This window comes from Mobula hypostoma, chromosome 2 (genome assembly GCF_963921235.1).
Source record: "Mobula hypostoma chromosome 2, sMobHyp1.1, whole genome shotgun sequence".
Classification (NCBI taxonomy): domain Eukaryota; kingdom Metazoa; phylum Chordata; class Chondrichthyes; order Myliobatiformes; family Myliobatidae; genus Mobula; species Mobula hypostoma.
In genome coordinates this window covers 20,563,938-20,587,479 of record NC_086098.1, presented here as the reverse complement: position 1 = coordinate 20,587,479, position 23,542 = coordinate 20,563,938, and the positions used below count along the sequence as shown (strand labels likewise).

Genomic DNA, 23,542 nt, shown 5'->3' with positions numbered 1-23,542 from the left:
CAGCTTCCTTTGCGATCTCAACCCCACATCTAGCTACTATTTGGAGGCCTATGTATATTTTTTTTTTACGCTTGGAGTTTCTTAACCCTACTCATGAAGTTTTGACATTCTCTGACCCTATATCAACTCATTCTAAAGTTGTAATTCCATCTCTTACCAGCAGAGCCAACCACCGCTTATGCTTTCCTGCCTATTCTTTCGATGCAAAGTACTTTGATGTTAAGCTCCTAACTGTGCCCTTCTTTCAGCCACAACTCAGTGATGTTTACAACATCCTACTGACCAATCTCTAATTGTGCAATGAGTTCTCCACCTTATTCCAAATGCTACGCGCATTTAGGTACAGTACCTTTAATCCTGCATGTTTCATCCTTTTGAATGTTGCCTCTGTGGTAGAATTTAACTCTTTGCTCTGTCTGCATTTGTACCCAATCATTGGCTGTTTTTCCTTACATTCATATTACACCTATCATCTACTTGTAAACCTGCTGGCTCATCCTCACCTTTATCATACTGATTCCTATTCCTTTGCTATATTAGTTTAAACCACTTCCAATTTAAAAGAGTAGTGTAAGTATTCACAAACAAAATGGTGTGAGACATATTTATATTTGAGAAAAACTAGCAACTCATTTATTGTACTCCAAACACTGAACACAAAATGCGGTAAAAGTACTTTAGATAATTACATCATAAAGTTAGTCCAGCCTTTTAAAGTCAATGTTGGTGGTTGTGAATTATGTACATTTTCACCAATTACATTACACAGACCTCCCCTGAATTTACTAAAACCGCCATTATGAATTTGTTTAGAGCTCGGATGAGCAGAGACCTCTGTCTAGTCCACAGCTATGTTGACATGCTCATGGTCATGTAATGACGGCAGGAGCAATACTAGCAAAATCCTCCAAGGCTGGTTTAAGACCATCTACTGAAATATGTTCAGGTTTTATCTATGATAAAGGTCTTTTCTCTCTGTTTCAAAATGCTGAATGGGCCGTCTTGGGGGGGGGGGGGGCCTAAGGGGATGTTGTTGTTCATCATGGCAGACAAAAAGAAACGAGGTAGAATGTAGGTGAACAGGAACCCAAGAGTGCTATACGCCATGGAGGGAAGGTAGGAATTGGTGCAAAGGGATTGAATGTACTGAGCAGGGTGGATCGCTGCTGAGAGGCTGACTAGGCAATCATGGCATCAGGAATAAAATCACCTGGCAGTCCTAACGCCTGCCCATATACCAACTCAACCATGGTCAACCACAGGTCCTTTTTTTGGAGTGGTTCTGAGCCTCAGCAGGACCCACAGGAGACAATCATGCCAACACTCATCTGTCGGGGTAGCCCTCACAGCAACCCTTAATGAGCCAGTGTACTGTGGGTGATACACCGTGGTGCAATGAAGCTTAATGCCCAGGTTCTGGGCCAACATTGAGGTCTGATATGAATTGGGGACTGCGGCCAAACTGAGCAACCCACTTGCTAATGAATGCCTGAGCCACATCTGCGACTGTTGTTGATGCTAGAAGGATGACCACTGGCCAGTGGTGGTGTGGTCCACCATGGTACGGAGGTATATGAAACCACAGGAAGGGGGGAAGTGGACCAACAAGGTCCACATTGACATGATGAAACTATCACTCAGGGACCTCAAAGGGTGCCAATGGTGCCTGAACATGACGGTTAATTTTTGCCCACTGGCATGCCATACAGGCTGTTGTCCAATCATGCATGTCCTTTCTCAGGCTGTACCAGAGATGCTTCAGTGGAACCAGTTTCTGTGGGGTCTTAATGGCCCAGATGCATGAGGCCATGTATGGAGTTAAAAACTGGCCACCTCTAATCCATGGGTACTATGGGTACGACCAGTTGAGACATCCCAGATGAGAGAAACCCCAGCTTCCCTGAACTTAATGCCAGCCGGCCGCAGGCCCATGACTGCTGTTCAAGAAGCCTGGACCTCTCGCTCAGTAGCTTGGTTGGCTACCATTCCAGCATAGTCGGGTTGTCTCTGTATGGCTTCAATGGCTGGCCGTGAGAGGCAATCAGCCAAAGCATTATTTTTCCCCTTGATATGTTGAACATGTATCAGTTGGGAACTCTGATATGTAGGCCAGTTGGCGTTGCTGCCGTGCAGATCAAGGGTCTGATATTTTGGCCATCGCATGCATAAGGGGTTTGTGGTCAACAAACTTGTGAAATGGCAACCTTCTAGAAGAAACCTAAAGTAGTGGACAGCCATATGGAGACTGAGAAGCTCACGGTCAAACATGCTGTACTTACTTTTGGGAGCACAGCACTGCTTCCTAAAGAAAGTGAGCGGCTGCCACGTGCACAGCAGCTGCTTATAGTCTGAAGTGTCAGTAGCAATGGTATGTTGGGGAGTGGATGTGCCAGTAGGGTTGTATTGGAAAGAGCTTGTTTGGTATAATCATATGCCTTGGTCATATCCGCTGTCTGGTCAAGCATGTGATTAAGGGTATTGCCTTTAGCCGCACAATATGAGGGAAGCATAAGTTCAGAAGCTCACAGAAAGAAGTGGTGATAGAAATTCACCATAAAATCTCCTGTAGTTTTTTAGCACTGTGGGGTGGTGGAGAATCCATTTTAATGGCTATTTTTGATGGGAGGAGTTTCACAACTTCTGCAGAGATGTGAAAGCTGAGAAAGTCAATGGTTGACAACTCAAATGGCATTTAGCAGGGTTAATAATCAACCTGTGTTGGCCTAAGCGCTCAAGTGTGCAGAGATGTTCGGATCTGGATGCACTGGTGATAAGTATGTCAGTCAGGCAAACAATAAGAAAATCGAAGTCTTTTAATATAGAGTCCATCAGCCATTTGAAAGTCTATCCTGCATTTTTCAGCCCAAACAGTATGTGCAGCAATTCAAGGGGAAACGGGATTATTACAGCTGTTTTGAGAATGTCCGCTGAACGCACAGGCACCTGATGGTCGTCCCTAACTAGATCGACTTTAGAAAAAATTAACTTCCCGGCTAAACGTGCCAAAAAATCTTAGCTGTGTGGGACCGGGTAACAATGAAGGGGTGGTGACATCGTTGAGGTGTCCCAAATCGCCACATGGGCGGCAACCACTATTGGAATTAAGGACGATATGGAAGGGCGAAGCCCAGTTGTTATTTGGCCAGCAAACAATGCCAAGCCTTTTCATGTAGGTTAAGTCAGCCTTGGTGGTTGCCAGCTTTTCTGGATTCAGGCTACACACGTGGGCATGGACTGGTGGGCCAGTTGTAGAAATGTGGTGCTTGGCCCCGTGTTTTGTGACTAGTGGAGAATGTGGGCTTGGTGAGATTTAGGAATTCACCCAGAAGTCAAGTAAACTCGCATACAGTGGTGCATGTACTTGACAAAGCCTTTGTGGGGAACTTACTGGGGGAGCAGGGCAGTAACTCAAAGTCTTTGACATCCACAAGCCGGCAATTCTTAAGTTTGTCTAATAGTGGTTAGGTACACAGGAAATCTGCACTAAGCAGTGGTCTAGCCACTTTAGCCAGGATGAAGTCCCATGTGTAACGTTGCCCACTGAAGCAGAGCGTCAGCCGTCGTGTCCCATAAGTCTGGATCCTGCTTCCATTCACGGTCAGTAGTGAGGTTGCCATCTTTGCCTTCTCATCAAAAGGTGATGCTGGCAGCACATTCACTTGAGCATCTGTGTCACACAGGAAGCATCGCCCTGGAAGAGTAGCCATAGTGAACAGTAGATGACCATGGCAGCTGGAACACCATGCCCAATATGCTCTCACTGCCGAAGCTGCAGGGCAGTCGGCGCTTCCTAGCCTTCAGACCAAAGTGAGCATAGTAAAAACAGCAGCCACGGTGATCCTTATGTTGTGGCCTTGCTAATTGGGATTATTGAGGTAGGGTAAGGAGGAGCAATGATGTACCACTGCCTGGCTGAGTAGAGACTATCAGCCATTTTAGCAATCTCCCTATAGTTCTTTACAGATGCATTAGGGAGGACTATGTGAATTTGATCAGGAAGTTGCTGCATGAAATTCTTTAAAAATAAAAACAAGGATGGTGCTTTCTCAGGAGAGACAGCATGTGGTCCATTAGCTCCGACGGCTTAGCATTCCTGAAACTGGACAAGGAGAGCAGCTGTTTGGTGCACTCAGACTCCGATAGTCCAAAAGTGTGCAAAAGGGTGAGTTTTCAGCGATCAGTATTTATTGTGTTCAGGCAGGTGTTCTGGTAGACTCTCCACTCCTGCAGCCATGGAGTTGTCAAGTGACGGACCACATAGTAGAACTTGGAGGTGTTGACGGTAATTTTTTGCAGCACAAATTGGGCCTCAGCTTGAACAAACCAAGCAATAACATTTTGCTCCCAAAACTCTGGCAGTTTCAAAGTGACTGCATTGGCTGACATGTTCAATAACTCTGGAATTGTGGTAGAGCACTGGGGTGACCAACATAAATTTTTACGAATAAAGTGGTGCGAAGTGTTTTGTATTTAAGATATACCATTACAACTCATTTATTGAACCCCAGAAAACTGAGTACAAAGTGCGATAAAAGTACTTTACATAATTATGTCATCACATCAGACCAACCTCTTAAAGTGAACCCCAACTCAGTATCGGTGTTTGTGAATTATGTACGTTTCCGCCAATTGCATTACCCTACAGTATTGGAAGTGATGACTAGCAGCTTCCAAAGAGTCTCTATACTTTTTCTTTTGTAGTTAGGATTTTATTAGGAAGCTGTTTTCTGTACCATTTAGAATTGAGATAACAAATATTTGCTAGTTAGTGTTACCTAATTTTGACATGCCTCTGGTGCACCCGCCATTTAATCAGAAAGGTAACGGAGTTGCTTGTGGATATGTAAACACAGGCCTGGCACTGCCATGGCTAACAAGAGAAGTCAAAGCCAACATAAAAGCCAAAAACAGAGCATATAATAGAGCAAACATTAGTGGGAAGTTAGAGGAATGGGCAGCTTACAAAACCCAACAGAAGGCAACTAAAAGAGTCATTAAGAAGGTAAAGATGGAATATGAAAGTAACCTAGCTAATAAGAGGGTACCAAAAGCTTCTTCAGCTACATAAAGTACAAAAGAGAGGCGAGAGTGGATATCGGACTGCTGGAAGACGATGTTTTAGGTGTATTACTGAATAAGTATTTTCTCGGCATAAACATCACCGAGGCTGCTTACAAGCTACGAGCCCGAGGTATTACAGGAAAGATTGTAGCATGGATAAAGCAGTGACTGACTGGCAGGAGACAAAGAGTTTAAATGAAAGGAGCCTTTTCTGGTTGGCTGCCAGTGACTGGTGGTGTTCCACTGAGTTCTGTGTTGGGACCGAACTTAAATATTTCAAAACAAACTTATAAATCAAAAATATTGAATTCTGCAGAAATTTCGTCGTCTTCATGCCATTTTCTTTCAAGCTTTAAGTTCAAGTTGAATTATCATTCAGGCATACATGAATATACTGTAGCTAAATGAAACAGTGCTCCTCTAAGGCCAAGGTGCAAATGGCTGCATGGTAGTGTAGCAGTTAGCGTGACACTATTACTGCTCAGGGCAACAGAGTTCAATTCTGATGTTATCTGTAAGGAGTCTGCACGCCCTCCCCGGGTGCTCCAGTTTCCTCCCACAGTCCAAAGACATACCAGGTAGGTTAATTGGTCATTGTAATGTGTCCTGTGATTAGATTTGGGTTAAAATCAGGATTGTTGGGGGTTGCTAGGGCGGCATGGCTTAAAGTGCCAGAAAGGCCTATTCTGCACTGTGTCACTAAAGTAAATTAAAAAATAAATAGCATACATATTGTTACAATGTTAGAAAAACAGTTGTTGTGGTCCTAAACAACAGGAATTCTGCAGATTCTGGAAATTCAAGCAACATACATCAAAGTTGCTGGTGAACGCAGCAGGCCAAGCAGCATCTATAGGAAGAGGTGCAGTCGACGTTTCAGGCCGAGACCCTTCGTCAGGACTAACTGAAGGAAGTTCCTGCTTGTTCTTGAATGAACACCAGAGGGTGGCACTGACAGTCCCCTACCCATAATGAATTTCAGTGCGCCCACAGAGGTGTTTGCTCTCTCTCACACCTCCTCTGACATCTCTTTCCCTGAGCGGCTGGAATAGGTGACCCACAGCATGAGGGCCTTGACCTCGCCACAACGGAGGCACTGCAGCCCCTCTTCCCCACTGTCAGTCTTGCCAATAAACCAATGAACTGGTCTGGGAGTAGTCTATATTACCAAAAACCTTGCGATCAGGTACAGTGCAATCTCTCGCACTGCACACCACCTTGGCACAACAATAGTGCGCAATATATCCAGCTCCATCGCTATTGAACAACTCGCTGAACGGGTAGACTTGCAGTACTTGATGTTCTTGATATCCAGCAGTGTCTTGTTATTATAAAAAAGATGTAAAGGACGAACAGTACACCTTTAGACCCAGAGTGGCTGCTGTGTCTGACTTTGACCTTGTTTCTTCAGTATTACTTAATCAATGATAGCTCTGTGTAGTTAGATGATGTAGCTGCACCCATGTTTACCAATAATTATTTTTCATCTTTTCCTAGCAGAGCAAGAGAGGTAGATTGATGTGTCTCACACCTTGGTATGTGTATAATGGTTGTGAATAGGTCTCAGTGTTTACATGCAGAAATAAGGCTTGTAGCAGTCCTAAGTGTGGGAAGGTGAGGTAAACCATTTAAAAGTTGGAGTGTTATGTGCCCACGGGTTTCGTTTACTGTGAGTGTCACTTTAAGAGACGCCTGGATGAGGCGGGACTATGATATCGGTATAACAAGCAGCGACGGACTGCCTAGATTTTCACTGGTGGTAAGGAGAGAGAGAGAAAAGGAGGACTTTGGACTGCAAACTGCCAGTGGGAGTTTCCTGTAAAATGGAGAATGTCTGATACTTCCCCATGCCCAAAAGATTGGGTTACTCAACAGAACACGGTGCATTGGATGTGGGACTGTCACTTCGTATAATCCACACGTGGATTTTTGTTGGAATATCCTGTGGGATCACTGTTGTTAACCCTTACCTGGATTCGGGTGTGTTATGTGATAACCACTTGGAAGAAGGGATATCTTGTGACTGTCACACTGATGTTTTACGTGGATTTTGGAACGACTCGATGGAAAAGATCTTCGGCGATTGTTATTTCGTTTACCCAGCGTGGAACCTGTGGAATTTCTTCGTAATTGCCTTCTCTCTACATTTTAACGTGGATTTACAAATGTCTCCCCTCACTCATTTATTCCGTGGGTCGCTGAACCTTTCTACTTTACCGTCTGAAACTTAAGACTTTAAGAACTGTTCCTAAACTTGACTGTTTGGGAGCCACACACACACGCATAACACTGTTAACTTCTATTTATTTCGTTTAATCTTTTATATTTTGAGTAGACACTAATAAAGATAGTGGTTTTCACTTTAAAACCTGGCTCAATTTGTAACTTATTGCTGCTGGTATGTAACAGGAGCCAGGTCCTAATTATTGTAGATTTTAAGTAGGTGATTGAGAAAAGTTGCATTGAACAGTGTTTGACACTAACATTCTTATTAGTAAGAAATGTCTTCTGAAGATGTGTTCATGGGAATGACTTCATTAAGCATGTTACAGCATTGTATTCGTTCCCTAATTTGGCACTTGACATTGCCAGTGAGTAATTTTTCTGCTTTGGCTCTTTATTGTACATCTGTCTCCTTAAACTAACAGGACCCCTCTCCTAATTTCCTTGTCCTTCAGGAAGGCTTTCAATGGGTTGTAGGGAAACTACAGAATATTTAGTTTCTTGTATTAAAGCTTTCTTGAATGTCTCCAGGGCAAGGAGTTCTAACACTTATTGCACCATCCTGTAAGAGTTACAGGTTGTTTTTAAAAAGTGCAAGATAATTTTGAATGATACAACTTACTAACAAAATTGCACCCCTGGCTATTGCAATGAATAGTTCATGTTGAGAGCTTGTAAAGTTTAAATGAGCAAGCAGCACAATTTTTGATTATAATCACAAATTACTGCAAGTCCGGTTCATTGATTAATTGGTGGGACTGATGGCCGGGGAGCTAGTTGTTGCATGGACCAGGCCCTCGTGCCACAGCATTTCCTGTTACAGCCACCCAGGAAAAGGAGGAGCCAAAGGAGGTGTGGAGGGCAGTACAGAGGTGTGGCAAGCACACTGGAATCCAGCTGGCTGGATGTCCCATTGGTGCTGCTGTCCAGTGTTTGTTCCCTGGAAAACAAGCTGAATTGCCTTCATCTGCGGTTGTCCCAGCACGTAACAAGCTGGATTGCCTTGGTCTACAGCTGACCCAGCACGAGACTAGGAACTGTTGTGTGCTTGTTCTTGCAGAAATGTAACTCCATGACAACATCCCATGCACCATTAATCTTCAGGCCATGCCACTTAGGGATTTATGCTGATATTATTCTGTGACTGTATGTACTATGTTACGTAAACGGCAACAATGAATATCAGTCGAGACGGGTTATATAAAACCAACCAAACATTTATGATAGGGAAAAACAAATGAAAACTTTAACCGGAAGTTAACCGTTATGCAGCTGTTTAACAAATCGTCACTTGGCACTGGTTCTTAAAGCGTTAGATGCGAAAACAGTTCTTAAAGCGATAAAGTCAGATATAGTTCTTAAAATGATAAATTCGAAAGTCCAACAGATTTATACGTAAAATTGGGAGAGATTTCTCTGGAGAAGGATTTCTTCATAGACGCGACTTTCCTGCTGGTTCTGTCCAAAGGATTCATGATGCCGTAAATAAACAGTTTAAAACAACTGACCTTAAATTCTAGAGAGAGCAAACCTTTGCATGAACTCTTCTTTTCTTTTGGCAAGAGTTATCTCGATGCAGGTTGCTACTCCTTCAATGAAGACTCAATAAGGTCGATCCTTTGTTAAACTGCCAAACGATGCCGACTCCTCTCAATCCTTCAAGTCCTGTACTTCGATAAAGTCTTCACTCCCCCTACTACTGCTGGAATAGGGTAAATCAGCACCTCTAGCAAAAATTTCCAGTCCAATAATATAGTATCTTGCAACAAAATGCAACACTTCGTTTTAAAAAATGAAACTGCGTCACAAAAACAAACACACAACAGAAACGGAAACACAGCACGTTCTATCTGGAAATCTACAAACTAAAAACTAACTGCGTCATCTGGGGTTGACCCTTATATACCCATGGTGCACATGTCATCACGTGACCTCACATCGGCGGGAAAATCACATCAGGTGACCTCCAAAAGACCATTACATCATTCTCACAAAAAAAACACAGATCTCCTTGTGCATGTAACACCTCCCTCCAAAAAAAGTTGGTCTCTTAAAGAATAAAATTTTAACAATTTGTACAAAAAAATACAAAGGTATAAAATTTACAAAATACACAATATATGCAATCTTATCTTTCAGCCCTTTACAAACTAATGTACAGTAGGAGTGTTACAAATTTTAAAATATCACTCCAAAAAACAAATTTTCATTGTACATTTAACATCTAGACAGGCAATCAGCGATTACATTATCTTTACCCTTAAGTGATCAAGATATTGTATTCTGTAACATTAGACTCCAATTTAATAATCTTCTATTTTTGTTTTTCACCTTACTCAAAAACACTAATGGATTGTGATCAGTATGAACTGTGAGTGGTTTATGCGTAGAAACAACATACACTTCAAAATGTTGCAAAGCTAAAACAAGAGATAACAATTCTTTTTCTACTGTTGAATAATTTATTTGATGGGCATTAAATTTCTTAGAAAAATAAGCTACCAGACGATCAACTTCATCACCATCATCTTTTTGAAGTAACACTGCTCCTGCAGCTTCATCACTAGCATCTACAGCTAACAAAAATGGTTTTTCAAAGTCAGGAGATTTAAATACAGGTTGACTACATATTATAGCTTTCAATTTATCAGATGCCTCCTGACAAGACTCTGTCCAGACAAACTTCTCATTTTTCTTCAAGAGATTAGTTAATGGAAGAGCAATGTTTGCAAAATCTTTACAAAATTTTCTGTAATATCCTGCCATACCCAAGAATCTTCTGAGAGTTTTTCTACTAGTTAGAGTGGGTACTTCTAAAATTGCCTGAACTTTTGCTGGAACAGGTGCTAATTTGCCCTGACCCACAACATAACCAAGGTAAGTCACTGTGGCATGACCAAATTCACTTTTAGCTAAGTTAATAGTTAAGTTAGCTTTTGAAAGTCTCTCAAATAGTTTCTCCACCGCAGTAATATGTGCTTTCCACGTATTATTTCCTGTAACTAAGTCATCAATATAGGCATCTGTATCTTTTAATCTCTGAATCACGTTATTAATCATCCTCTGAAAAGTACCTGGTGCATTCTTCATCCCAAATGGAAGAACATTATATTCATATAACCCAGATGGGGTTACAAATGCTGAAATCTCTCTACCACTGTCTGTCAATGGAACACATCAATAATCTTTTAACAAATCAATTTTTGTAAGGAATTTGGCCTGTCCAACTTTATCCACACAATCATCTACCCTAGGGATTGGATATGCATCAGTTTTTGTCACAGCATTCACCCTTCTGTAATCCGTACAAAACCTAATACAATTGTCTGTCTTACGCACCATAACACACAGTGAACTCCAATTCGAATTAGAATGTCTAATGATATCATTCTCTAATGTAGACTTAATTTCTTGTTCAGCAAGTTCACATTTTTCCCTGTTCATTCGATATGGATATTGTTTTATGGGTTTTGCGTCTCCAACATCTACATCATGTGTAGGGATGTCTGGAAATAAATCTCTCAACTTAAAAATTAACTGTTTCATCTGCTCTCTCTGCTCTGGCTGTAAATGAGCTAATTTTTCATTAGTATTAGTATTTTCCAGAATTTTTGAATTTGGTAACCTGGCTGAAATAATGTTGGGTTTAAAATGAGTTTCAGATGAGTCCTCTATTAAATTTTCATCAAGATCAGACTCATTATTGATCACAACAGTCATAGTAGTAGCTTCTCTCTCATAATACGGTTTTATCATATTTATGGGATACAGCTGTGTTGTCGTTCTCCAATCTGGGGTTTTTACCACGTAATCTACACCATTTACCTTAGATTTAATCTCATAAGGACCATGAAATTTAGTTTGTAATGGGTTCGTTTGCACTGGGAAAAAACCCAGTACCTTAAATGACCTCATCCTAGCCTCCTTGTCATACCAAGTCTTCATCTTCTCTTGAGCCAACTTTAAATTTTCCTTGGCCAAGTTACAAGCTTTATACAATCTTTCTTTAAATTTCAAGACATAATCTAACAAATTAGTGTGTACTTCTTTATTAATCCACTGTTCCTTCAACAAAGCCAAAGGTCCTCGAACTCTATGCCCAAACACAAGTTCAAAAGGACTAAAACCTAATGATTCCTGTACTGCCTCCCTTACTGCAGAATGTAGTAAATGTATACCTTCATACCAGTCCTTATCATTTTCCACACCTTATGTCCTAATCATAGTTTTTAGTGTAGAATGAAACCTCTTCAAGGCTCCTTTTGATTCTGGATGATAGTCTGAGGAAATAATCTGTTTTGCTCCCAGTTTATAAACTATCTGCTGAAACAACCCAGACATAAAATTACTACCTTGATCTGATTGTATTTCCTTAGGCAACCCAAAATAAGTAAAGAATTTTATAAGAGCCTTTGTCACCGTTTTGGCTGTTATTCCTAAGAAGTACTGCCTCTGGAAACCTAGACACTGTGCGCATAATAGTTAATAAATATTGATGTCCAGTTTTAGTTTTTGGCAAAGGACCTACACAGTCTACGATGATTTTTGAGAATGGCTCACCGAATACTGGAATTGGTTGCAGTGGGGCCACTGGAGTAACCTTGATTAGGTTTACCCACAATTTGACACGTATGACACGTTCTACAAAATGTCGCCACATCTTGTCTTAAACTAGGCCAACAAAAATGTTTAGAAACTTTGTTCATAGTTTTCTTTACACCTAAATGACTACCCAAAGGAATACTTACGAGCCATAGTTAAAATCTCATTTCGGTAAATTTTAGGAACTACTACCTGATAATTAACTTCCCATTCCTCACTAGCAGGAATTGTAGGCGATCTCCACTTTCTCAGTAATACCCCCTTTTCAAAATAATATCCAACTGGCACTTTTTCAATTTCACTATCTGGAAGAGCTTGTTCTTTTAATTTAACTATCTCAGGATCTCTACCCTGCTCTGCTATCATCTCCTTTCGAGATAAAGACTAATCTTCCTGGTCAGACTTTCCACCAAAATCCTGATCAAATAACGTAGGTAAGAAAGTTTCTGATACATCCTCAAAATTCGAAGCTTGATTTGAACAGTCATAGGTAACAACCTCATTCTTTACATCAGTCTTTTTAGCCATAGCTCTTGTTACAACACAGGAAGAATCTGTGTTAGAATCCCTCAGAATTTGAATTTATTGTCAAATGCACTTCTGGAAAAACTTGTCCACCTGCTAAATCATTCCCTAACAAAAGGGAAACATCATTTACAGGTAAACTGGATTGTAATCCTACTTTAACAACGCCTGTAACTAATCCTGACCTTAAATTTACTTTATGTAAATGTACTGGCATAAGGGCACTCCCTACTCCTCTTATATAATTTACCTCAAGTGTCAGACTCATCACTAAACTTTAGTAAACTGTCTAATATTAGTGATTGAGAAGCTCCAGTATCTCTAAGTATTCTTAATGGTACTGAATTGGATCCTTCGTTCAAGGATACAAATCCTTCTGTTATAGAAGTTTCATATCCCTTCTTAACTTGGTCAGACTCTGACACATCTTCATTAATATTTTCTGAACCCTGTGGCTTTACAGGTTTTTCAATACGCTGCACACAAGCATCTGGGACTACTACTTTCTCTTTCCTTTCAGTCAGAAGCAATTAGATACTACATGTCCAGGTTTCTTACAATAATTACAAATAATACCAAAATGTCTTTCCTTCACATGTCTCCCTTCATCCTTACTTTTCTCACTAACTTCAGATTTAATTTCTGGTTTACCTTGACTCTCTGTGCTATTTTTCCTTTTAAAAGTTTTACCTTGAGAAAATTTATTCTTGTGAATTAAAACATACTCATTAGCTAATTTAGCAATCTCCTGCAATATAGCAGTGTCCCATTCATTTAAGTATGTTCTCACTTCAACAGGAATGCTTCTTTTAAATTCCTCCTGCAACATCAGCTCTTTTAATTTATTATACTCCTCATTCACATTTTTAGTGGAAACCCATCTCTCAAAACACAGATTTCTCATAGGCAAATTCCGCATAAGTTTTTTCCACTGATTTCTTCAAACTTCTGGATCTTTCTCTATACGCTTCCGGAACCGTCTCATATGCCTTTAATATGTGCTGCTTAACAATATCATAATTCAGTGCTTGATCAGCATTTAAAGCTGTATAAACTTGTTGTGCCTTGCCTTTAATTACACTTCGTAACATCACTGGCCGTTGGTCTTTCGGCCACTTTAAACTCAGAGCAAGGGTTTCGAAATGCTGGAAATACTTGTCCACTTCAGCTTCATTAAATGGAGGAGCCAAAATAACCTCACGACTAGCAATAAACAGTTTTGTAGAACCAGAAGATTGACTCCCGGACTTTATTTTCTGCATCTCTAGCTCAAATTTCCTCTGGTTTTCAGCTTCTCTTTCTTTAAATTCCCTTTTTTTTAAGGGCCTCTCTTTCTTCGAATTCCCTTATTTTATTAGCCTCCATAGCCTCGAATTCCTTCTGTTTATTTACAGCTTCTAACTGACTCTTTTCCAAATCAGCTTCTAATTGCTTTAACTTTATTTGTTCAAGATGTACCTGCACTTCCAGATTACTCTTTGGAAACTTATCTAACACCTCCTCATCAAATAAATTCAAATTAATATAATGCTCAGTGATTTTTCTTTGTGTGAAAGCCTTGGTGGAAATCCTCGTAATTCCTTTAATATCCAACTTCCTAGCAATCTCCAGTACCTCAGGTTTTCTCACATTCTCTAAAGACCCCGAGTCAGGTGTGACCAAAAACCCGTCAATATCCATTGTTGCCGAATACAACACACACACCAATCAAACCAAAAAAAATCAGATATTTCCTTTTTCCAAATCAAAATGGCAATTACCAGCACTTAAACTCAAAACTGGAACATCACCCGTGAGCCCCCACAGATTATGTTACGTAAACGGCAACAATGAATATCAATCAAGACAGGTTATATAAAACCAACCAAACATTTATTAAACACGGATAAACGATAGGGAAAAAAACAAATGAAAACTTTAACCGGAAGTTAGCTGTTATGCAGCCGTTTAACATATCGTCACTCAGCACTGGTTCTTAAACCGTTAAATGCGAAGTCAGATATAGTTCTTAAAATGGTAAATTTGAAAGTCCAACAGAAGGAGCTGGTGGTAGACCTGAGGAGATCTAAGGCACCTGTGACCCCTGTTTCCATCCAGGGGGCCAGTGTCGACATGGTGGAGGATTACAAATACCTGGGGATATGAATTAATAATAAACTAGACTGGTCAAAGAACACTGAGGCTGTCTACAAGAAGGGTCAGCGCCGTCTCTACTTCCTGAGGAGACTGAGGTCCTTTAAAATCTGTCGGACGATGCTGAGGATGTTCTACGAGTCTGTTGTGGCCAGTGTGATCATGTTTGCTGTTGTGTGCTGGGGCAGCAGGCTGAGGGTAGCAGACACCAACAGAATCAACAAACTCATTCGTAAGGCCAGTGATGTTGTGGGGATGGAACTGGACTCTCTGACGGTGGTGTCTGAAAAGAGGATGCTGTCCAAGTTGCATGCCATCTTGGACAATGTCTTCCATCCACTACGTAATGGACTGGTTGGGCACAGGAGTACATTTTGCCAGAGACTCGTTCCACCGAGATGCAACACAGAGCGTCATAGGAAGTCATTCCTGCCTGTGGCCATCAAACTTTACAACTCCTCCCTTGGAGGGTCAGACACCCTGAGCCAATAGGCTGGTCCTGGACTTATTTCCTGGCATAATTTACATATTACTATTTAATTATTTATGGTTTTATCACTATTTAATTACTTAAGGTGCAACTGTAACGAAAACCAATTTCCCTCTGGATCAATGACTATGACTATGACTAGATTTACACATTTAATTGGGAGAGACTTCTCTGGAGAAGAATTTCTTCATAGACGCGACTTTCCTGCTGGTTCTGTCCGGAGGATTCACGATGCCGTAAATAAACAGTTTAAAACAACTGACCTTAAATTCTAGAGAGAGCAAACCTTTGCATGAACTCTTTTTTTCTTTTGGCAAGAGTTATCTCGATGCAGGTCGCTACTCCTTCAACGAAGACTCAATAAGGTCAATCCTTTGTTAAACTGCCAAACGATGCCGACTCCTCTCAATCCTTAGACTCCTGTACTTCGATAAAGTCTTCACTCCCCCTGCTACTGCTGGAATAGGGTAAATCAGCACATCTAGCAAAAATTTCCAGTCCAATAATATTGAACGCAACAGAACGCAACGCTCCATTTTAAAAATGAAACTGCGTCACAAAAACAAACAAGCAACAGAAACGGAGACACAGCACGTTCTACCTGGAAATCTACAAACTAAAAACTAACTGTGTCATCTGGGGTCGACCCTTATAAACCCATGGTGCACATGTCATCACGTGACCTCACATCGGCGGGAAAATCACATCAGGTGACCTCCAAAACACCATTACATCATTCTCACAAAAAAAAAACACAGATCTCCTTGTGCATGTAGCAGTTATCAGATCTCTAATGTATCCTGAATGCTTTTGCCAAGGCATATAGGACCTTTTCAAACGTAAACAAAAACACGGGTCCTATGTCAGCCACTTCCCAAGTAGCTGTTTATCTGACCCTCAATGGAAGTTGATGATATTCCCCTTGAAAATGTAGACCACTTTTCCTACCTAGGCAACATTCTCTCCTCAAAAGCAGACATAGACTCAGAGATTAACTACCACCGAGTAGTGCGAGTGGAGCTTACGCAAGATTAAGGAAAAGAGTCTTTGAAGAATGTGATCGACTGGTCCAAACAACACTTTTGGCTACAGGGCGGCTGTCCTCTGGCATTACTGTATGGAGCTGAATTATGGACAACCTACAGTAGGCACTGGAAAGCCCTGGAACAATACTATCAAAAATCCTTGGGACAAACTTGAACTTGAGTTCAACAGAAGTTGTGACAGGACAGCTTCAAAAATCTCATTGCATCGATTTTCAACTAATCATAAATATTTTGTTTATTACTTTGAGAAATGTTACAGGACTGTAAACACTAGAAGATAACATTGATATGTCTTGGAAAAATAGAAATGAGATACTGCAGTTGTTGGAATTGCTGAAATAAAGTGTTTGAAATTTCAGCATATCAGACAACATTGGCAGAAAAAGGAACATGCAATGTTTCACCATCTTGTCCTTTCATCAGAAGTAGTAAAGGTATTTTTGAAGGTGGTGTAAATAAGAAAGAAGCAAATAAAATCTGAAAGAGAAGAATAAACAAGAAGTCCTATTCAGGTCTCCTTAATATGCAGCCTCCTTACAACAGCCAAATATTTTCACATCAGCACACACCTTCCCTTTTGTTCTTCTTGTTCTTGTTACCCTTAATTTCTCTGCATCTTTTAAAAGTTGTTGAATTTAGAAGTTATCCAAGATCTAATAAAGGGTCATTGACCTATCCAAGATCACAGGTATGAGAACATTAAAATACTATCTTAAAATTTATCAAATCTATAACATGTATTGTTGAAAACCCAATTGTGGATGTTTGCAAATTATAATTACCAACTATGGCTGAATAATTGGTAGATGTCTTTTATAGTGATTTGAGTGATAATTGGCAATCAGGTTTTGCAATAATGCAACATGCTCATGTATGTCTATGTTAAGTTCTGATATTGTGTGTTCATTCATTATACTGACTGGATTCCTTTGGGGAGAAAAGTTTGAAATGTTTCATAAATTACCAGCGTAGTGATACGTAGAAATCACTGCAACAAGATTTTGCTGCCAGTATTAGTAAATACAATTATTTACAACAGTTCTACTAGTAAGAAGTTTCACTAAATATATACAGAGCAATTGAAAGACATCAATTGTAGTCAATAAAATAAATTAGTAACAATAAACACTTGTAAACTAAAGTACAGTAATTCCTCGTGTTTACAGTATTTCATAATACTTTTATGAAATAAATATGTCAAATATAATATTTTATTGCAGAATTATCCATTTATGAATCAGGAACAGTTGGAGATTATAATAGGAAGAATGGATCCCAACCAGGCAAAGGAGGTGAGTGTGGCATTATTCAATATCTATTATTATTATCATAGATGTCAATATTCTGTTGCACTGACAGTAAAAAGTAGAGTGAACAAATTGATGTTCCCTTGACTTCAGTAAATGCGATACTGCTACATTCTAGGTGAAATTGCTATATTTTCAGTGTGAATTAACCATTGGATATGAATATTACACTGTTATTAATCACCATTAATAACACTAGACATTAATATTAACAATGAAGGTTGATGTGATTCAACTTCATCCTAGAAGTTCAGTTCATTGGTTAACTGACGTGAAGCTTTCTTTTTAAGGTTCGACAAGATGCTTTGCACACCCTGTGCTGTGCTCCTCCATCTGACGTATTGAACAGTGAATACTGGGGAACTCTCTGCAAATACCTTGCAGCAGCTCTTTCAGATCCAGATCCTACGCTGAGTGTAATAAGTTAAAACTAAACCCTTAGAATTTACTAAACACTGGAAGTTACTACTTGGTTGGGAACTATTTTACGATTTTCTTAAAGTAACTGTTTGCATTAACTGATTAATTGCTCCCTTTTGTTGTCTATTGTAGAAAATAACAGAATATATTTGGGCCATAGCCATTTTGCTAAAAGTGTTTTAGGTGTTGTAACCTTGCATTTTCAAAAGTATTGTAAGTGTTAAAGAAAATTGGATTTGTGCAAAGCGTTACAAATACTGTATGTGGCATCATGAGTACATATTGGCACTTTAAAAACTTATTCTTCTGCTGTCTTGTGGCAACAGGATGGACAGTGGAATCCATTGAGTGGCTAACAAATGGTTAGAGGTTGTGTTCTATGTATGGGTCCAGTACAAAGTCAGATGACATAACAATAAGGTTTCTGAGGTGGGTGTGTACTAGGCTAGAATATAAAATTAATATTTAAAATCAAAATACTTGAAACACCCTGCAAGTCAGGCAGCGTCTACAAAGCCAGTTTAACATTTCAGGTTTCCTCAGAACTTAGGAAGTAAGAATGCAAATTAATTTCGAATTGCAGAAAGGTCGGGGAAGGGTGGTTTTGTATGATCCAAAGTTTATAGAACCATCTCATTAATAGATAAATGAGAGGAATCAGAGAAAAAAAAATCTAAAGCGATGTTAAATTTAAGGAAAGGAAGATAGCTTTCTAGAATTGTCTGTGAAGAGTTTAAACTAGATTGATCTTACAAATCTGTATCAGCAGCCTTCACATTTTGGTTTTACAGCTTCACAGCTTCAGCATGTTTCTTTGTTTGCATTCTCTTTTCTCCCTCCCCTCCTCTATATTTCTATCATATGAATGATGCATTATTGGAGATAGTTCCTTTGTGCATCCATTCCTCCCCTACCCTCTTTGCAATTTGAAACTAATTTATTACATCACTTTCCCTGTTCTCTTGAAATTTTAATTTTGATCTTGAAATGCTAATGCTGTTTCCCCTTCCAAAGATAATTCTTGATGTGAGTTCCTCAAACATGTTATGCTATTTATTCAGATTCCAAGTTCATTGATTTTTAATTTAAAGTAAAAAATTATTTGCATTTGGCAAAATTTCTCTGGTAACCTGAATGAAAGGAAAATTGTCTCTTTGTACTTTGTGTAGTGTATTAAGAGCAAAACTACTGTTTTTTAAGCTCTTGATACTATACACTATAACTCATTGGTTTTTTAAGTGCTCCAAAACTACAAACTGATTTACACAATGCCACGTTTTGTGCGCCTTTCTGAAAGATTAATGCTGGTCATTAAGTAACATTGGACTGACTAGAGCAAGACATTTTGCAGCTGTTCTTAGCCCAAATCTTGTCAAAAATAGTGTAATATTCACTATTTCCTTAACCCTTAACAATTTCTCCTTTGGCTCCTCCTAATTCCTTCAAACCAAAGGAATAGCCATGGGCACTTACATGGGTCCCAGTATGCCTGCTTTTTTGTCAGCTATGTGGAACAGTCCATGTTCTTAGCCTGCGCCGGCATCACACCCCAACTCTTCCTGTGCTACATCGCCGACTGCCTTGGTGCTGTTTCCTGTACCCATGCTGAGCTCATCGATTTCATGAACTTTGCCTCCAAATTCCACCCTGTCCTCAAGTATACTTGGTCCATTTCTGACACCTCTAAAGGTTCAAAGGTTCATTTTATCATCAAAGTATGTATGCAGAATACATCTCCAAAATTTGTCTTCTCCAGAAAGCCACAGAATACAGAAAACCCAAACTTGCTGCTACACCTCCTCCCTCACTATCGTTCAGGGCCCCAGGCAGTCCTTCCAGGTGAGGTGACACTTCACCTGCGGCTTTGTTGGAGTCATGTAATGTCTTCGGTGCTCCTGATTTGGCCTCCTGTATATCGGTGAGACCCGACGTGGATAGGGAGCACATTTCATCAAGCACCTTCACTCCAACTGCGACAAAAAGCAGGTGGCCACACATATCAATCTTACTTCCCAATCTCTTTCCAGCATGTCAGTCCATGGCCTCTTCTCTTTATATTCTGTCTGGGTAGCCTCCAACCTGATAGCATTAACACCGATTTCTCAAAGTTCCACTGTTTATGCCCCCTGCCCCCACTTTCACCATTCCCCATTCCTGTTTCCCTCTCTCACCTTATCTCCTCACCTGCCCACCTCTTCCCTCTGGTGCTCCTCACCATACACTTTCTTCCATAGTCTTCTATCCTCTCCTATCAGATTCCTCCTTCTCTAGCTATTTAAATCTTTCACCTGTCAACTTCCCGGCTCTTTACACCATCCCCTCACCCCTCCCGGTTTCACCTATCGCCTACCACCTTGAACTTTTTCCTCTCCTCCTGCACCTTCCTAGTCTGACTCCTTCCCCCTTCCTTTCCAGTCCTGAAGAAGGGCCTTGGCCTGAAATGTCAACTATTTACTCTTTTCCATAGATACTGCCTGGCCTACTGATTTCCTCCGGCATTTTGTGTGTGTTGCTTTGGATTTCTAGCATCTGCAGATTTTCTCCTGTTTGTGTAATATTGAAACTTTGTATCTGGTGCGATTTTCAATAATATTTAATCTGAAAAGCATAGCTGATATAAATTTCTAGTAATGCCAAAGACACAAACTAAACATTAAAGGGTCGGACAAATCTGTCCTTTGGTCATTGACATTACTGTCTGCTTAAAAAAATCTGGGGGTAAGCCAATCCTAAGACTGATTCCAGTTATCACAACTGAAGGAGCTTTCATTAGGTTGCTGCTCAGAACTAGCGGATAGAAATGCCAGAGGAAAACTCCAAAGGGAACTGATTTCATGGTCATCAGGGGGAAAAAGAGGTGAGGTAGATATTACTGATAATGAGGTATATGTAAAGGCTATAGTTCGTTCTATGAATATCAGCACTGCATCAGTGCTTAAGAGTTATATTTCTCAAAAATTGTAGGTTACCCTCTCAGGTCAGCAGTGACCAGTAAACTGCCATGAGGTATAATCTCAACAGAGGCAGACTAAAGGATGTTCAGAAGAGATTTCTGAGTGAGGGTGGCCCTAAATTTGACAAAGGGAAAGGCGCACATACTTGTTTATTATTATAGGTAGTGCTTGGTTGTACTGTCACCATAAGACCATAAGACATAGGAGCTGAATTAGGCCATTCAGCTCATCGAGTTTGCTCTGCCATTCCATCATGGCTCATCCCAAATCCCACTCAACCACATACACCTGCTTTCACCACTCTCTGATGAGAAAAATTCCTCCTCATCTCTGTTCTAAAAGGTCGCCCCTCAATTTTGAGGCTGTGCCTTCGCGTTCTGGATACTCCCACCACAGGAAACATCCTCTATGCATCCACCTTATCTAGTCCTTTCAACATTCAGTAGGTTTCAATGAGATCCCCCTGCATTTTTTGAAATTCCAGTGAGTACAGGCCCAAAGCTGTCAAACACTCCTCATATGTTAACCTCTTCATTCCCATGAGTCATCCTCGTGAATCTTCTCTGGACTCTCTCCAATGACAGACATTCTTTCTGAGATATGTTGACAATACTCCAAGTGCGGCCTGACTCGTGTCTTATAAAGCTTCAGCTTTATCTCTTTGTTTTTATGTACACTTGCCGCCTTTGCTACAGACTCAACCTGTAAATTGACCTTCTGGGAGTCTTGCACAAGGACTCTCAAGTCCTTCTGCACCTCTGTTTAAACCTTCTCCCCATTTAGATAATAGTCCACACTATCGTTCTGTTTACCAAGATACATTATGGTTCATTTCCCAATACTGTATTCCAGCTACCACTCTTTTGTCCATTTTTCCAATTTGTCTCAAGTTCTGCTGCAATCACATTGCTTCCTCAGCACTACCTACCCCTTCACCTAGCTTTGTATCATCCACAAACTTTTCTACAAATCCATCAATTCCATTATCTAAATCATTGATAAGCAATGTGAAAAGTAGTGGTTCTAATACTGACCCCTGAGGAACACCATGAGTCACTGGCAGCCAACCAGAAAAGGTCCCCTTTACTCCCACTCACTGCCTCCTGCCTGTCAGCTAATCCTCTATCCATGTCAGTATCTTTCCTGTAACACCAATGGATTTTATCTTGTTAAGCAGCCTCATGTGTGGCACGTTATCAAATGCCTTCTGAAAATGCAAGTAAATGACATCCACTGCTTCTCCTTTGCCTATCCTGCTTGTTACTTCCTCGAAGAACTAACAGATTTGTCAGGCAAGATTTCCCTTTGCAGAAACCATGCTGACTTTGACTTATTTTATCATTTGTCTTCAAGTTCCCCGAAACCTCATCCTTAATAATAGACTCCAACACTTTGCCAACCACTGAGGTTAGGCTAACTGGCCTATAATTTCCTTTCTTTTGCCTTCCTGCCATTCATGTGGGAATGTACTGGTAATATAGAAAATGCCTGCTGTCTCTGAAGCAAAACACCATTACACAATAAAGCTTATAGTTTTGAAATAGGGACTAAATAATTTGATTTTATTTTTTCAAAATGTTTTTGAAGTGCAATAGAGGTGACTGTTGACATTGTAATGTAAGAAATATGATGCAAATTTCTCAGCCCACGTTTTTAAATTGAGAGAGTTCACCTTTTTTATTTGTTCAGTGCTGAAAAATAAATTGAGTATTCAGTTTTACAAGGTAAATGGTATATGTATTGAATGTGGAGAATGGCAATGAAATTAAAAATAATACCTAATATTCCATACTCATTTCCTTCAGGATAAAGGCCTTCGATTCTATGCAAAAACATTTTCATCATCAACATTCAGTATTTCAAGAGAAATCTACACAAGCCTGGGTATGATAAAATTTACTTGCAAGTTTTTGAGAAAATGGATCACTACTAAAAATAATAAGATATTTGTGGCTAGTTGAGAAGATGCTGTAATATTTTTAAAACATTTTAATATGTATAAACAGAAAAGTATCCAATCTGGCATTATTGTATATATTTCATGGAGTTGCTCCTTGAAATCAAATAGAAACCAATTTAATGTCAATGAACTAATGCAACAATATCACAAAACTACTGTAACATTTGAAGCTAAACTGAATTGGAAATGAAGACAGCAACATTTTTCATTTTTGCTGTTTAGTTCCAATTTGGCAGTTTACATAAGTGGATTAATTTAAGGTTGTTTGCTGTAATTAATTAATTATTTTATTGTAAATGCAGATAATTTTTAATTAACCTACTATTTGAAACTGCTGCACAATGTCATGATTTGCTTATCACACATTTTATAAATTGAAAATTTACATTGTTATTAGTTATGTTGAGGTTAGAGCCATGATCACGTATGCAGAAATTAAACCGGGGCTAGAAATTCAACTGCATTGCAGCAAACTTATGTTTACTATCTGACCAATTCATCAGAATCAGAATCAGGTTTATTATCACCAGCATGTGACGTGAAATTTGTTAACTTAGCAGCAGCAGTTTAATGCAATACATAATCTAGCAGAGAGAAAAAAAATAATAAATAAAATAAAAATAAATAAACAAATAAATCAATTACGTATATTGGATAGATTTAAAAAAGCTTGCAAATACAGAAGTAATGTATATTAAAAAAAATGAGGTAGTGTCCAAAGATTCAATGTCCATTTAGGAATCGGATGGTAGAGGGGAAGAAGCTGTTCCCGAATGTGTGTCTTCAGGCTTTTGTACCTCCTAGCTGATGATAACAGTGAG

At 39.7% G+C, this 23,542-nt stretch overlaps 1 protein-coding gene across 2 annotated transcripts in view; it reads left to right on the top strand.

Annotated features, from left to right (window-relative positions):
• tbc1d32 (TBC1 domain family, member 32) overlaps positions 1-23,542 on the top strand; it is a 241,005-nt gene that overhangs the window by 59,311 nt on the left and 158,152 nt on the right. For both annotated transcript variants that reach the window (XM_063033919.1, XM_063033913.1), the window contains 3 exons: positions 17,301-17,372; positions 17,678-17,803; positions 22,567-22,645. In XM_063033919.1, the coding sequence (XP_062889989.1) occupies positions 17,301-17,372; positions 17,678-17,803; positions 22,567-22,645 (277 nt within the window). The remainder of the gene's footprint in view (positions 1-17,300; positions 17,373-17,677; positions 17,804-22,566; positions 22,646-23,542) is intronic.